The sequence below is a fragment of the Pan paniscus genome, chromosome 8 (assembly GCF_029289425.2).
Source record: "Pan paniscus chromosome 8, NHGRI_mPanPan1-v2.0_pri, whole genome shotgun sequence".
Lineage (NCBI taxonomy): Eukaryota > Metazoa > Chordata > Mammalia > Primates > Hominidae > Pan > Pan paniscus.
In genome coordinates, this window is record NC_073257.2 from 27,628,445 (window position 1) to 27,646,416 (window position 17,972).

The 17,972-nt window shown below is 45.2% G+C and overlaps 1 protein-coding gene across 1 annotated transcript in view; it reads right to left on the minus strand.

The window, feature by feature from the left end:
- The window catches only part of LOC117979556 (RNA-binding motif protein, X-linked-like-2), a 157,856-nt gene that overhangs the window by 8,672 nt on the left and 131,212 nt on the right, over window positions 1–17,972 (minus strand). Inside the window, exon 4 of the mRNA XM_055092438.2 lies at window positions 1,431–2,059. Coding sequence (XP_054948413.2) covers window positions 1,706–2,059 — 354 coding nt within the window. The 3' untranslated portion in view covers window positions 1,431–1,705. The remainder of the gene's footprint in view (window positions 1–1,430; window positions 2,060–17,972) is intronic.

Below are 17,972 nucleotides of genomic sequence, written 5' to 3' on the forward strand. Positions count from 1 at the left end.
GATTACAGGTGTGAGCCACTGCACCCAGCCCAACCTTACATTTTTCTTTTTTCTTTTTTTTTTTTTTTTTGAGACGGAGTCTCGCTGTTGCCCAGGCTGGAGTGCAGTGGCGCGATCTCGGCTCACTGCAGGCTCCGCCCCCGGGGTTCACGCCATTCTCCTGCCTCAGCCTCCCGAGTAGCTGGGACTACAGGTGCCCGCCACCTCGCCCAGCTAATTTTTTGTATTTTTAGTAGAGACGGGGTTTCACCGTGTTAGCCAGGATTGTCTCGATCTCCTGACCTCTTGGTCCGCCCGCCTCAGCCTCCGAAAGTGCTGGTATTACAGGCGTGAGCCACGGCGCCTGGCCCCAACCTTACATTTTTCATCTCAAGTCACTTCTCTCTAGGTTTTGATTTCTTCTTTAAAGTGGTGGAACTAAGAGCATCTATTTTATAGGGTTGTTGGGAAGACAAAAATGAAAGAACTGCTATTCAATGTTTAGTGAAGCGTTATGCACAATTTTGAATAATGAAGTTGGTGTTTATTTTTCATTATTTGTTTATTTTTTAGAGACGGGGTCTTGCTCTGTTGCTCAAGCTGGAGTGTAGTAGTGCAACCACAGCTTAGTGCAGCCTTGACCCCCTGGGCTCAAGAAATCCTGCCACCTCAGCCTCCTGAGTAGCTGGGACTACAGGCATGCATCGCCGTGTCTGGCTATTTATTTATTTGTTTGTTTTTTGTAGAGATGGGGTCTCCCTATGTTGCCCGGGCTGGTCTTGAACTCCTCGCCTTAAGGAATCCTCCTGTCTTGGCCTCCCAAAACACTGAGATTACAAGTGTGAACCACCATGGCCAGCCTTATTTTTATCTTTAATCAGCCTTATCAAGTTGAATTGGTCATTAATCTTGTATAACGGTAATTTGGGGCAGCATTGGTTGGGCAGAGGGTGGGAAACATTTAGGATCCTGTGGGCTACAACTCGCAGTGTGTGCACTTACTTTATTTTGTTTTGTTTTGTTTATTGTATTATATTATATTGTAATATATTATATTATATTATATATTTTTTTTTGAGACAGGGTCTCACTCTGTTGCCCAGACTGGAGTGCAGTAGCATGATCTTGGCTCACTGCAACCCCTGCCTCCCAGCTTCAAGCGATTCTCCTGCCTCAGCCTCCAGAGTAGCTGGAACTACAGATGTGCACCACCATGCCCAGCTAATCTTTGTATTTTTAGTAGAGATGGAGTTTCACCATGTTGGCCAGGCTGGTCTCAAACTCCTGACCTCAGGTGATACACCTGCCTCAGCCTCCCAAAGTGCTGGGATTATAGGCGTGAGCCACCGTGCCCGGCTGTGCACTTATGTTTTGATTTTTGCAGAACCACCCTTCCCTAATGGTTGTCTCCTAGATCCAAGGTGACTTTATTCATTTTAGAATGAACTTACCCCATTGATACTGTAACCAGAGTTGGCATACATCGCAATTGGCAGAACCCGGTCATGTTTAGCGAGATGGAAGTGTTCTGGAAACTCCTCCTTCGTGCAGATGTGGAGGTGAGGGTACGCATTCTTCAGTGCCTCATAAAGGGATTCCTCTTGCCCCAATTTGGGCAGGGGCATCCCAAAGCCACCGTAGCCCACAATATCAAACTTGACCAAGTCCCAGAACGATGTAGTTGGACAAGGGATCTTGTTGACATTGGGTCACTTCTTCACGGTGGTCATCGCATGGTCTCATGTGATGATGACGCCGAGGTGCTCTGCAGGCTGTGCTTCTCCTTGGCTCCCACCAGATACCCGATGGTCCTGTCGATTTGCTGAATCATCAACTTCCTATTCTCTCCCTCTGGCCCGAAACGGTGTCCCACGTTATCTGGCTCTCTGTAGCACAGAGTCACAAAGTCAAAGTCTTCCTTGGTGAACCAGTTCATGACGGTATCGATGTTCTCCCTCCACTCTGTCTCGTTGCTGTTTGGGTGAGTGTAGGACTCCACCAGGGACCGCTTGACAGCCTCACCCTCGTATTTAGCACCTCCCTTGGAATAGTGGAATGATGCCGCTTTGTTCCCCTGCAACTACAAGAAGAAAATTCCATCGGGGTCATTTCTCATACGTTTCTCACAATCAGCAAAGCTCGAGTTGTCTACATCTGTGCCCCAGTCCAAAGGCATAGGAAATATGTGGTCCTTGGAGTCAGACAGGGTGGAGTTAGATTCTGGGCTTCCCCAGGATCTCATAGCATCTACAACACTGTAAGTTACAAGATGTGCTATTATTTTATGGGCTACTAAGCAGAAAAATGCTGCCAAGAGACCGTGACATTCCAGTGATTGTAAGGTGTATTCCAACTTCAGAGATGGCAAAATGAAAAATAATTCCTTAGAATAGAGGGAGACGGTAATTTCTGAGTTGGTGGTGGTGAATTTGTGCATGTGTATTTCTTATATATATACACATATATATATACACACACATATATACTCATACATGTATATATATGTGTGTATATACATACATATATACATATACATCTATGTGTGTATATATACATACATATATACATATACATGTATATGTGTATATGTGTGTGCATGTGCGTATATACACGTACATATATACATATACATATTTATATAGGTGTATATATACACACATATATACATGTATACATATACATGTGTATATGTTTACAAACATACATACATATATACGTAAATATGTATATATGTATATATACATATATACGTATACATGTATATATGTGCATATATACACATACATGTATATGTATACATGTGGATACATGTATATATGTGTATACGTAAACATACATAAATATACACATGTATATATGTGTATATATACACATACATATATACATGTATATATGTGTATATATACACATACATATATACATGCATATATGTGTATATATACACATACATATATGCATGCATATATGTGTATATATACACATACATATATACATGCATATATGTGTATATATACACATACATATATACATGTATATATGTGTATATATACACATACATATATACATATACATGCATATATGTGTATATATACACATACATATATACATATACATGTATATATGTGTATATATACATATACATGTATATATGTGTATATATACATATACATGTATATATGTGTATATATACATATACATGTATATATGTGTATATATACATATACATGTATATATGTGTATATATACATATACATGTATATATGTGTATATATACATATACATGTATATATGTGTATATATACATATACATGTATATATGTGTATATATACATATACATGTATATATGTGTATATATACATATACATGTATACGTATACATGTATATATGTGTATGTATATACACATACATATATACGTGTACATGTATATATGTGTATGTATATACACATACATATATACGTGTACATGTATATATGTGTATGTATATACACATACATATATACGTGTACATGTATATATGTGTATGTATATACACATACATATATACGTATACATGTATATATGTGTATGTATATACAATACCTATATACGTATACATGTATATATGTGTATATATACACATACATATATACGTATACATGTATGTGTATATATACACATACATGTATACGTATATATGTGTATATATACACATACATGTATACGTATACATGTGTATATGTGTATATATACACATACATATATACGTATACATGTGTATATGTGTATATATACACATACATATATACGTATACATGTGTATATGTGTATATATACACATACATATATACGTATACATGTATATATGTGTATATATACACATACATATATACATATATATATATATATGCATATGTAGTGGTGCGGTAGTACAATCATAGCTCATTGCACCCTTGAACTCCTGGGCTGAAGTGATCCTGCCACCTCAGCCTCTTGAGTAGCTGGGGCCACAGGCATGTGCCACCATACCTATTTTTTTTTTTTTTTTGGATACACGGTCTCACTCTGTCACCTAGATTGGAGTGCAGTGGCACAATCTCAGCTCACTGCAAACTCTGACTCCTGGGTTCAATCAGTTTTCGTGCCTCAGCCTCCCAAGTAGCTGGGATTATAGACATGTGCCACTATGCCCAGCTAAGTGTTGTATTTTTAGTTGAGATAGAGTTTTGTCATGTTTGCCAGGCTGGTTTCGAATCCCTGGGCTGAAGTGATCCACTTGCCTTGGCCTCCCAACGGGCTAGGATTACTTGTGTGAGCCACTGCATCAAGCCCTAATTTTTTTTTTTTTTTTTTAATGTTTGTAGAGATGAGGTCTCACTAATTTGCCCAGGCTGGTCCTGAACTCCTGGGTTCAAGTAATTCTCTTGCCTCAGCCTCTCAAAGTGCTGAGATTACCGGCATGAGACACCGTGCCCAGCTGGTGGTGAGTTTTAAAATCTCCCAATGTCTCAGTGTCTCAGTGTTCCTACCTGTGGAATGCCAAAATGTAGATGGCATCTTTGTGAGGATTAAGCAGGCCAGCTTTTTATTTTTTTATTTTTATTTTTTTGTTTTTGGAGACAGAATTTCTCTCTTGTCACCCAGTCTGGAGTGCAATGGCGTGATCTTGGCTCATTGCAACCTCCGCCTCCTGGATTCAAGTGGCTCTCCTGCCTCAGCCTCCCACGTAGCTGGGATTACAAAGCCAGCTAGCTTTAAGATACAGTGTTGGGCACACATTTTGGCACGGAACAGGCACTCTTTTCTTTGCCCCTAAGTTGGACTAAGCCACCACAAGCCTTCCCTGGTGTGTGCAGTAGGTGATGAATGCTTGCCTGCTCAGCACCCACTTCCTGGTGGGCTGGGTCACATTACTCTGTCTCCTCCTTGAGCTTCAGTCCGCGCCTGGTTCAAGATATATTGACTCAACCTGAGGATCCAGAGGTGGGATGTAGCTGTGGCCTGGCCAGAGGACCGAGGATGCTGCATGCCATGGCTACAGCAACTGGTTCAGCTTTGGGCTCCTGTCCTAGTCAGAGCCAATGAGATGTAATCTTGGGATATATGCTGCGCTGTTGGGAAGGGGATAGGCTGCCCTGCTCATCCCCATTCCTGATGCTGAGGGATCTGAGAAAATCACTTGTAATATTTGGGGGTGTTTGGACGAAGGGGAAGCTGATGTCTCTTTCTCTCTACAGACATCTGATCAGCTACAGAGCTTGACTAACCTACCCAGAGGCAGAATGATATGGTGGTCAAAAGTGTGCTCTGGGATGACATTTTGCCACTGTACTCCAGCCTGCGCGACAGAGTGAGACCCCATCTCAAAAAAAAAATAAATAAAAATGTGTGCTCTGGGCTGGGCCCGGGGGCTCGCAACTGTAATCCCAGCACTTTGGGAGGCTGAGGCAGGAGGATCACCTGAAGTCAGGAGTTTGGGATCAGACCCTATCTCTAGAAAAATGTTTTTTAAAAATTAGCTGGGTTGGTGGTGAATGCCTCTAGTCTCAGATACTCGGGAGGCTGAGGCGGGAAGATTGCTGGAGCTCTGGAGTTCAAGGCTGCAGTGAGCCATGATCAGGCCACTGCACTCCAGTTTGAGGGACAGAGAGAGACCCCATCTCTCTGAACAACAAAAATGTGTGTTCTGGTGCCGCACTGCCTGGTTAGATCCTTTGTCCACCACTTAGATGCATGTTAGATAAATGCTCTCCTCAGTTTCCTCGTCTGTAACTTGGGGATGGTAATGCTGCCCCAAGAAGTGGTTATGGGGACTAAAGGCATGTGGGCATATTGGTAAGTATTCAACCAGCTTGATTTTTCCTGGAGAGGGAGAAAGAGCATGCAGTGAGGTGGCATGGTCAGGTGCATTGGGACAAGGATTATTTCCTCTGGCTTCTGCCTCCTGGGGGGTACTAAGGAGGGATCTGAAATGTGTCTGCAGACCCCAGAGTTGGGGACTGCAGAGGGAAATTGAGATCAGGGACCCCAGTCTGGCAGAAATGGGTGCAGCATGGGGCATTGTGTTCCTTCCATCAGACGCATGGGTTGTGTTGCAGACAGTCATGAAATGTGGCTGAATCTTGCAAGGGACACGCGGTCCTAGGGTTGCTGCTTGAGACAAAAACCCCTGTCAGTGGAACCTGGTGACGTTCTCCCTTCTGTGTCAGGCTGCAGACAGCAAGAAATGGCAGCAGATTCCTCCCAACAGGAAAAGGGCCATTGCCATCCCACAGGTTGCCATAGGAGGAGTTGACATCTCTTCCTCTCCTCCTCCAGCAGTGTCAGCTGGGGAAGAGGTGGGTGGGTGTGCACAAAAGAGTAGACCACAGACCATGCTCCTTCTCCTCCGGTCTGCTGGGGCCCCAAGAGAGTCTGCAGCCTTGGCCAGGGACCGGCCGACACAGGAGAACAAAAAACCTTAGGCTGGGATAACATGGTGGTGCAGTTCATCCTCTGGAGTTCCCTGTGAGATCAGACTGGAGCCGGTCTCCAGCTGAGACCACATCTCACTTAGCTCCTTCCCTGCCATATCCTGTTTTCCTTACTCCTATCTCCTGAGAGTCCTGAATGAATTACATGCACTCAATCCCTGCCTCAGGCTCTGCTTTTAGGGAACTTGACCTAAGACAGAAATCTTAGTACTAAACACTTTGCAAGGCCTCAGAAGCTCTGCTATCCACAAGCAGGTGAGATATTACCTTCCCTACCACCTGGCAGTCATAGTCTATGATGCGATTCAGCTTTATGGAAGTGCTTCTCTAAAGAACTTCCCCCAATTTAAGATGATCTTAATTTGCTTACTTGTTTATTGTCCATTTAGCTGCTCTAAAATGTGAGCTCCAAATCAAGGGCCATGTCTGGTTGGTTACCCATTTCCTGGGACCTAGAACGGGCCTAGCTCAGAGCAGGTGCTCACTATTGATGGAATGCATGTTGAAAGAATGCATGAATCTCATCTCCTTTTCTGGGTGAAAAACTCATCCTATTCTCACCCTGATTAACTTCCTTTCTTTTTGTTTTTTTTTTTTTTCAAAATGGAGCCTTGATCTGTCACCCAGCCTGGAGTGCAATGGTGTGATGGCTTGCTGCAACCTCTGCCTTCTGGATTAAAACAATTCTCCTGCCTCAGCCTCCTGGGTAGCTGGGATTACAGGTGCATGCCACAACGCCCGGCTAATGTTTTGTATTTTTAATAGAGACAGGGTTTCACCATGTTTGCCAGGCTGGTCTCGAACCCCTGACCTCGTGATCCACACACTTGGGCCTCCGAAAGTCCTGGGATTACAGGCATGAGCCACCGTACACAGCCTCTCTTGATTAACTTAATGGAGATATTTACAGAGATTCTTTCTCTTCTGGGTTCTAGCGTCTTATGTGTAACCTCTGCAGGTAATACATTTTCCTTCCTGATGATAATATTTCTATAGTTGCTTTAACTTTCAAATCCCCTAATACTTAGTTATTCCATTTCTGATTGGCATTAGACATAATTCTCAATTTTTAGTGACATCACTTCGTTTAACTTACATATAAATCGACTTTGTCTTGAAATGTGACATTCACCATTCACTAGAAGGATGAAACTTCTAACATTCTGTAGAACATAGTTTGACTGGCTAATTTATTATTTAGAAGAAGCTAATATTGCCATTATGAGGGACTTAGGTGGCTCTGAAGAACCAGTTGCATTTCTATTGTTTGCAATGTTAAATCACAGATATTGCCAACGTGAAATAGTTTCCATATGCTGTGTTCTCATTACACACCATTTCCAAAGATATCTCAAGCTGTAGTCTTAGGAAACTGTGATTTTTCTTATTTTGTCTCATAGGAATTTGGGGAGCTATGGGGGATCTCCATAAAATGAGCTCCAGAAAGACACATGTGTGCGCACACACACACTCACACATGTACCACACCACACTTGACTCTGTTTATTTGGGACCCATGATTATCAGAAGTGCTATTTTCAACAAATACTTCTGAGAAATAATCTGAGCACTTAATTGGATGCAAAAGAGTGGCTATTTACTATTCTACCCTTTATTTAGCATAATCAGTGTTTCCAGCAGCAAAAGCAATTGGAAAATCGATAGTTTTATTAGGTTCATTATTCTCCCTTAGCCTAGTGTGGCATCAGCATGGCTATTATTCTTAAATTGCCTCTTTAAAACAAGAGCTGCTGCTTCTTCCAGGCAATTCCTAACTGTTGGGTTTTGCAGAGGATCCTAAACTCTTTAGAACCTATAATTCAAGGAAAGGCTCCACTTTGGTTTTGCATTTTGTCTGGTCTCTTTCGGTGACAGAATTTATATCACAAGGTGTACATGTTTTGGGGAGGCTATGGACAGCCCATCGCACTTGTGCTTTGGTAGGAAGTACGTGCTGTTAAGGGGAAGGAGTTAGTTACTGATTCTAGGGAGCAATTGGGTAGAAAGAGATGGACTCCCTGTATTTGAAATTCAGAACTCAAGCTTGGCTCTAAGTGTTTCCTTGCTTTGCTGTGCTCCAGGGGAGTCACTGAGCAGAAGGCAGCGAGATGCCTGAGATTCCTCAAAGCCCGCAGCCCTTTTGGAGGTTACATTGTTTTTCTCAGAGCCTTTATGATACATAATAAAGACCTAGCTTGGACCAATATTAGGATGAGTTATCTTGCTCTGAACATTTTTTAGGTAGAAGTTGCTGGTCCCATCTTGCCCACAATCCTCCAAAATTTGGAAGTTACTTTCCAGGAGACTTAGCTTGCACTGAGAGCTGCACTCCCAACCTCTCTCCAAATTTCCTCTTGGGAGTAGCCTAACAAGGTGCTGTCACAGACCCTTGCCAGCCACGATGACCCCATCCAGATCATCCCTCTGCTGTTTCACTCTTTGATACTCTCTGGAGCTCTCTGGGGAGGGGTGAGACCTGCTGTCTGGTTTGTACGGTTTGCCCAGGTCTTACAGTCATGGCTGGCTGCCTCTCTCTGAGAACTGGGACTCCTGAACTTGGTGAAATACCTCAGCCATCGGTCATATTAAATTATCGGGGACACTCATTTAAAATGCGAGTCTGCTCCAGATGGACTCTCTCTTTCTGCCCTGACCGTGAGAGAGACCGTGAGAGAGAGAGACCGTGAGAGAGAGAAACCATGAGAGAGACCATCAGAGAGAGAGAGACCGTGCCCTGACCTGCTGGACAGTGGAGATGCTTGTGGGCTGTGAGCAGCAGATGCAAAGGCTGCCGGGAATCCCATCTTTCCAGCATCATCTGCCAAGGCACATCAGTTCCTGAGTGTCTTGATGGGTTCTGGCAGCATTACTGTCATTGAAGGAAAACATTTTAGCCATATTAAAGGTGAACGCAGCAATCCCCACACAGCCTGCCTGGAAGGGACGCGGGACAAGGGTAGGTTTTCACTGTGATGGACAGGAGGCAGGCGACCCTCCCACAGCCCTGCCTGGCAATGCAGATGTGTCCTCAAAAGGCACTGGGGGCAGCTGGAGTGCTGTGCTGAGGCGGGCTCACCCGGGCCGTGGTTCGCTCTGATTGCAGCTGTTTCCCACCAGCTCCTTGGAGAGCTGGCAGATGACCCAGCCCCACAGCAGGAGCTGTGAATGGCAGAACGAGATACAACAATTTGATATCCACTTGCCAGACGAGCCGGGTGTCGTCAGTCGCCCGGCTCTGCGCCAACCTCTTTTTGCACAAACACTTATGAATTGAGCCAGGAGGAAAAGCACTCTGATTATGAATTGAGCAGAAGGAAACAAAGTTCTGCAGATAAACACCAATGAGACAAAAAACCACGAATAAGAAAAATGACAGAAAAGGAGAACCTTCCCAGAAGTCTCCTGCCAGTGAACGGCCACCATAGCAAGAGCAGGGAGGCCGTGGGTTTTGAACTGTGAGATAAGGAAGATGATGAAAACCTCCCTAGCAGCCAGGCAAGCACAAGATTCCTGTGAAATCCAGGTCTCAGTGTTTTGACCACAGAAGTAATATTATGTCATAGGTGAGAGCTGTGAGTTACTGAACCCAAAGTGAGTTCAAATCCGAGCTCTGCCTCCTGCTACCTGTGTGACTTTAAGAAGTTCCAGCACTGCTTTGTACCTCAGTTTTGTCATCTGTTAAATGGGCATAATCACAGCTCCTGCCTCAGAGTTGTTGTAAATTAATTCATGTAAAGCACTGAAATCAGCCTGGTATACAGTAAGTGTTATGAACGTTATTTTCTTGGAAGGACAGAACTTATTTTCATGGTCTAATCCTGAAAGTCTAAAAAATGTGAGAGAAGAGGAAAGAATCTAGAGTCTCACCATGAGGGGGAAAAGTCAACTTGAAGCCGGACAGGGTCATTGACAGTTTCCAGTGATTCTACAGCTGCCTTGTACACTATGGTAGCTCCTAGCCACTTGTTGTTTAGATTTTGTGATTTAGAAATGAATTAAGGCTGGGCATGGTGTTACACCTGGAATCCCAGCATTTTGGGAAGCCAAGTTGGGCAGATCACCTGAGGTCAGGCGTTCAAGATCAACCTGGCCAACATGGTGAAATCTCGCCTCTACAAAAATACAAAAGTTAGCCGGGCATGATGGTGGGTTCTTGTAATCCTGGTTACTCAGGAGGCTGAAGCAGGAGAGTTGCTTGAACCTGGGAGATGGAGGTTGCGGTGAGATGAGATCGCACCACTGCATTCCAGCCTGGAGGATAGAGTGAGACTCTGTCTCAAAAATAAAAATTAGTTAAGAGAAAATTGAAAATTCAGTTCTTCATTCTCACCAGCCACATTTCAAGGGCTCAACAGCCCATGTGGGTGGCTAGCAGCTCCCATGTTGGATAGTGCAGAGTAGAGCAAGTCCGCCATTGCAGAATGTTTGATTGGACCGTGACTGAATAGTCTTTTGCAGTGGTCCCCAATTTTTTTCAGCACCAAGGACCAGTTTCCATGTATTTGTGGGGGGGAAGTTTCAGGATGATTCAAGTGTATTACATTTATTGTGTTCTTTATTTCTATTGTTATTAACATTATAATATATAATGAAATCATTATACAACTCACCATAATGTAGAATCAGTGGGAGCCCTGAGCTTGTTTTCCTGCAACTAGATAACCCTTCTCTGGGTGGTGGGAGACAGTGACAGATCATCAGGCATTAGATTCTCATAAGGAGCACACAACCTAGATCCCTTCCACATGCAGTTCACAATAGGGTTGGTGCTCCTGTCAGAATCTAATGCCGCTGCTGATCTAACAGGAGACAGAGCTCAGGCAGTAACGCTAGCCATGGGGAGCAGCTGTAAATACAGATGAAGCTTCACTCACTAGCCCACTGCTCACCTCCTTCTGTGCAGCCCAGTTCCTAACAGGCCACAGACTGCTACTGGTCTGTGGTCTGGGGGATGGGGACCTCTGGTCTATTGGATAACACTGGCTTGGAGGGTACTGATCAGCCAAAGAAGCACTGAGATGATTTGGCCTCCATTAATAAGAATGATTTTCTTTTTTCTTTTTTTTTTTTTTTTGAGACAGAGTTTTGCTCTTGTTGCCCATGCTGGAGTACAGTGGCACCATCTCGGCTCACTGCAACCTCTGCCTCCCAGGTTCAAGAGATTCTCATGCCTCAGCCTCCCAAGTAGCTGGGATTACAGGTGCCTGCCACCATGCCTGGCTAATTTTTGTATTTTGAGTAGAGTCGGGGTTTTACCATGTTGACCAGGCTGGTCTTGAATTCCTGACCTCAAGTGATCCACCTGCCTCGGTCTCCCGAAGTGCTGGGATTACAGGCGTGAGACACCATGCCTGGACAGATGGACTTTTTTTGAGCATTTAGTTCCAAGCACCTTCCCTGCATTTTCTCAGTTAATCCTCCCAGTGACTCTGAAGCAGGGACTATGACAATCTTCATTTCACAGATGGAGCAACTGAGGCACAGAGAGGAAGTCAGTGGCCACGGTCGCCCAGCTGAGGAAGGATGGAGCCGGCTGAGATCCTGTTCTGGGGATCTAACTCTGCAGCCTGCATTCTGGGCTGCTGTATTCTCCCATGTTGCTATCTGGCGAGAACAGCATGGGCTCAGAGTACAGAGAGGAGACACCAGCTAATAAGGATAGGTCTGGAGTGAAGGCTGGTGCCTTGGGGAAGAAGAGAGAGGCCCCATTCTAAAGGGATGCCGTTGGAAGCTAATAGTGATAAAGCAAAGCCAACAGGTTTTGGGGCTGGGAGTTAAACACACAGCTCTGGTTTCTGCCTTTTCACAGTGGTGATGAATGGGTACTGAGACCCTCTCGAGCTAAAGTTGTCATCATTGCTCTTCATAGTCTGAAGGTGCATGAAATGGTCAACTTTCTTCCAAAGGGCTTTTATGCCTAAGTCTGCGGTTAGTGTATAAACAGATATTTACTGAAGTCCTGCTGGGTGCAGACACTGTGGCCAGCCCTGAGGCTACAGTCGAGATGAAGCCAGTCTCTGTCCTCATGAAGACCTATCTATTGATAAGAAAAGAGAAAGCTCACTGAGCATTGACCCTGTGCCCACTGCTTTTGATGCATCTCTCATTTAATCCTTCTATCAAATCTGTGAAATAAACACATCACCATCATCCCTATTTCACATTTAGGGAAACATATGCTTAGAGAGGGTAAGTAACTTGGTTAAGGTCACACATCTTCGAACTCTCCTCCCACGGGCGCAGGTATGAGAGGCAGCAGCCGGGGAAGCCAGGGTCTCTGACAGTCCTTGTCTCTGGGCAGCGATCCAGAGAGAGAACACGATTGTCTCAGCACTGGGTCTTCTTCTGAGTCGTCCTGAAGGAGCAATTGCAGAGCATCTCGGTGTTAAACATCATGTTGTGAATGACTCCGTGATCTCTGACCCAGTGTCCTTGGGGATAAAGGAGGGGAGGTATGGAGAAGCTCTTCGAATGGATGTTACCGGGGTGTCAGTGTTCTTTGAGGGCACAGGCTATGTGTCACCAAATTGAAGGTGTGGCCTGCCCCTCCACACTTGTGGGTATTTCTAGTCGGGTGGGATGAGAGATGGAGAAAAGAAATAAGACACAGAGACAAAGTATAGAGAAACAACAGTGGGTCCAGGGGACCGGCACTCAGCACACCAAGGACCTGCACCGGCCTCTGAGTTCCCTCGGTTTTTGTTGATCATGATTTTCATTATTTCAGCAAAAAGGAATGTAGTAGGAAAGCAGGGTGATAATAAGGAGAAGGTCAACAAAAAACATGTTAGCAAAGGAATCTATATCATAATTAAGTTCAAGGGAAGGTACTATGACTGGACATGCACGAAAGCCAGATTTATGTTTCTCTCCACCCAAACATCTCAGCGGAGCAAAGAATAACAAGGCAGCATTACTGCAAACATGTCTCCCCTCCCGCCACAGGGCAGCTTTTCTCCTAACTCAGAGTTGAACAAATGTACAATCGGGTTTTACACTGACACATTCATTTCCCAAGGGCAAGCAGGAGACAGTGGCCTTCCTCCATCTCAACTGCAAGAGGCTTTCCTCTTTTACTAATCCACTCAGCACAGACGCTTTACGGGTGTCAGGCTGGGGGACAGTCAGGTCTTTCTCATCCCACGAGGCCATATTTCAGACTATCACATGGGGAGAAACCTTGGACAATACCCTGCTTTCAAGGGCAGAGGTCCCTTCGGCTTTGCATGGTGCATTGTGCCCCTGGTTTATTGAGACTAGAGAATGGCAATGACTTTTACCGAGTATACTGCTTGTAAACATTTTGTTCACAAGGCACGTCCTGCACAGCCCTAGATCCCCTAAACCTAGATTTTATACAATACATGTTTTTGTGAGCTCCAAGTTGGGTCAAAGTGGTTGGGGCAAAGTGGCTGGGGCAAAGCTACAAATGAACAACATCTCAGCAAAGCAATTGTTTAAAATACAGGTCTTTTTCAAAATGGAGACTCTTATGCCTTCCGTTTCTACATAGACACAGTGACAGTTTGATCTCTCTTTCTTTTCCCTACACAGATAAAGAGCCCAGTGTCTTCTCTCATTGCTGAAGAGATTGAAGGGGTAGGAAGAACAGATGTTAAGTTGTAAACATGTTTCAGTTTTGGTACCACTTGAACCAATTTATGTTTTGAAAAGGAAAGAGTCTTGCCTACAAAGTCAGCCCCTGGGTTTTCCTTCTGCTTATGGAATCCAGGCAATGGGCAAAGAGGAAAAGAAAACGAAGGAGTCAGCCAGATGCAGTGGCTCATGCTTGTAATCTTGGCACTTTGGGAGGCTGAGGCAGGTGGACTTCTTGAGTCCAGGAGTTCAAGAACAGCCTGGCCCACATAGTGAGACCCCGTTTCTACAAAAAATATGAAAACTTACGGAGCATGGTGGCATGCACCTGTAGTCCCAGTTACTTGGGAGGCTGAGGTGAGAGAACTACTTCAGCCCAGGAGGTTGAGGCTGCAGTGAGCCATGATTGTGCCTCTATACTCCAGCCTGGCTGACAGAGTGAGGATCTGTCTCAAAAGAAAACAAAAAAGATAAGAAAAAGAAAACTAGGGAATCTGGACAGAATAAGTTTATATATACAATAAAGAACTGAGATAGAACTGTGTTGACTGAATAATTATTTGAATTGCTTTTGAGTGAATTTTTCCTATTGGAGTCTACCTTTGTTTCTTTGTGTGTGTGTGCGTGTTTTTTTGTTTTTTGTTTTCTTTGGTTTAGTTTTGTCTTTGTGTTTTTTTGAGACTGGGCCTTGTTCTGTTGCCCAGGCTGCTGGAGTGCAGTGGCACGATCTCAGCTCACTGCAACCTCTGCCTCCTGAGTTCAAGCAATTCTTCCGCCTCAGCCTCCCCAGTAGCTGGGACTACAGGGCATGTACCACCAAGCCCAGCTAAGTTTTGTATTTTTAGTAGAGATGGGCTTTCACCATGTTGGCCAGACCTGGTCTTGAACTCCTGGGCTCAAGTGATCCATCTGCCTCAGCCCCCCAAAGTGCTGGGATTACAGGTGTGAGCCCCTGTGCCGAGCTAGCGTCTACCATTCTTTGAATTCACTGCAGTGCAAAGACTGGGACATGTGGAACTCCAGGTGTATATGGGTTATGTAGAGATGCTAGGGGCTGATTAAGGAAGGAAAGATATGAGAAGCCTGCAGAGCATACTTTCCCAGACTGTATGGGCCCTGGGAAAGGAGAAGTGGACAGAAAGGGAACACTAGGTGCCCTGAAGAGAAGATTCATCCAAGTCATCAGGGAAGTTACTAATGCAAGGGAAAAAATGCAGAGACGGGGCCAGACACGCTTATTCCAAGTCGTTTCTGTCTGCTCAGTCACCTCTATGCTTATTTTTCTTCTTTCCTCTAAGTGGTGTCATGCGTTTTCTTCCCATTCCTAGTCACTCCTAGTCAACCAACTCCTCTCTTTACCATCTATTCATCAGAACTTGAAACCTCCTCTCCTTCATGTATTAGTGATCATGTTTCTCCATAATACTGCTAGAAATAAGAATTGAAACCTGGAGAACCTGCATTTGAGAACGAGATCTGCCTCTGCTAGCTATTTGAGAATTTATTTTGTTCCATTCCTTTTATTATTATCGAAACAGGGTGTCACTCTGTCGCCCAGGCTGGAGAGCAGTGGTTCAATCTTGGCTCACTGCAGCCTCAACCTCCTGGGCTCAAGCAATCCTTCCACATCAGCCTCCTGAGTAGCTGAGACTACAGGTGTGTGCCACCACAGCTCGCTAATTTTTAAGGTTTTTTTTTGTTTGTTTACTTTTTTTTGTAGAGATGGGGTCTTGCTATGTTGTGCAGGCTGGTCTCACACTCATGGGCTCAAGTGATCCTCCTGCCTTGGCCTCTCAGATGAAGTGGGAAAAGTTCCATTGTCCCCCTTGAAGGGCATGCGATGCGGGTGTGGTTTGCTTCTTCAGTGTCCCACTGCTCAAACCTCTAGGGGAGCATGCAGACAGGCAGGGAGCCCCATGGCAGTGTCCAGGGGTGAATGTTTATAGTTGAAGCCCCAGTGGGCGTGTGTTACAGGGTGCTCTTTTAGTTTAGCCGTCTGTAGGTAGCTTGTGTTAGTCGGCTCAATTAGACCCCTGCCTTACTGCAAGGACAGAGGGCTCTCTTTGTCCCAGGGTTCTTGCCTTGGTGTACCGGAAGTGGTGCGATCTCAGCTCACTGCGAGCTCCGACTCCTGGGTTCACGCCATTCTCATGCCTCAGCCTCCCGAGTAGCTGGGACGACAGGCTCCCGCCACCACGCCCGGCTAATTTTTTTGTATTTTTAGTAGAGATGGGGTTTCATTGTGTTAGCCAGGATGGTCTGGATCTCCTGACCTCGTGATCTGCCCGCCTCGGCCTCCGAAAGGGCTGGGATTACAGGCTTGAGAGTGTAAGGTTTTATTGAGTGGAAGTATCTCTCAGCAGATGGGGGAGCCAGAAGGGAGATGGTTTACCGCTGGAGTCGGGTGAGTGGCCTGACCCTTCTCCGACTGTCCCAGCCAAACTCTGGGTTGTTCTGCCAGTCAGTGGCCTGCGGTGTGCCGGTGCCCATTGGTGCGTTCCTCTTGACGTCCAGTACCCTGTGTTCCTCCGCTGATGTGCTCCTCTCGAAGTCCAGCTGCCTGTGTGTCTGCCTGCTAGGGTCTCAGGGTTTTTATAGGCACAGAATGGGGGTGTGGCAGCCAGGGTGGTCTTGGGAAATGCAACATTTGGGCAGGAAAACAAAAATGCCTGTCCTCACCTAGGTCCGTGGGCACAGGCCCTGGGGTGGAGCCCTACCCAGGGACCACACCCTCCTCTACCCAGTACTTCCCTTCCTCACTTCCATATCATTTAAAGGGACCACATTCTTCCCTTCTGAGCCCTTCCCTTCTGTATCACAAAGTGCTGGGATTATAGGCATGAGCCACTGGTCCCAGCCAATTCGGTTCTTTTAATGCAAACTAGAAAATAGGTGTCCAGAAAGGCCTGCCCTATCCACCTCAGGGAGTTGCTATGAAGATCAAATTAGATCATATGCAACAGAAGTTTAGAAAAGATTCCAAAAGCACTGTGCAATGGGAATGTATTTTTAAACTCCACTGAGTGGACTTAAAACTATGTTTTTTCTTTCTTTCTTTCTTTTTTTCTTTGAGACAGAGTTTCACTCTTGTTGCCTAGGCTGCAGTGCAATGATGCCATCTTGGCTTACTGCAACCTCTGCCTCCCAGGTTCAAGTGATTCTCTGCCTCAGCCACCCGAGTAGCTGGGATTGCAGGCGCTCACCACCATGCCTGGCTAATTTCTTTTTCTTTTGTTTTTGTCTTTTTAGTAGAGATGGGGTTTCACAGTGTTGGCCAGGCTGGTCTCGAACTCGTGACCTTAGGTGATCCACCCACCTTCGCCTCCCAGAGTACTGGGATTAAGGCTTGAGCCACCGCACCCAACCTGTGTTTCTTTTTTAAGGAAGAAAACAAATGCCTCTCCCCAGAGCTCACTAAACAAATCCCTCTGTTTTTTTTTTTTTTTTCCCATAGGATTCTTATCCTTCTTGCCCTACTGCAAACAATCTATTTTCTTTTGGCCCTTCCGTCCATCTGTGAAAGGGTCAGGCTTTCTAGCTAACCCTTAATCAAATATTTTTGATGATCACAGTCAAGACAGTACTTATTATTTTTTTTTCAGACGGAGTTTCACTCTTGTTGCCCAGGCTGGAGTGCAATGGCGCAATCTCGGCTCACTGCAACCTCTGCCTCCAGGGTTCAAGTGATTCTCTTGCCTCAGCCTCCCAAGTAGCTGGGATTACAGGTGCACAACACCACGCCCAGCTAATTTTTGTATTTTTAGTAGAGATGGGGTTTCTCCATGTTGGTCAGGCTGGTCTCGAACTCCTGACCTCAGGTGATCTACCCACCTCAGCCTCCCAAAGTGCTGGGATTACAGGGGTGAGCCACCCTGACTGGCCAAGACAGTGCTTATTAATGCCTGAGATGCATTCAGGAGCACATGACCTGGCTGTGACTCTTC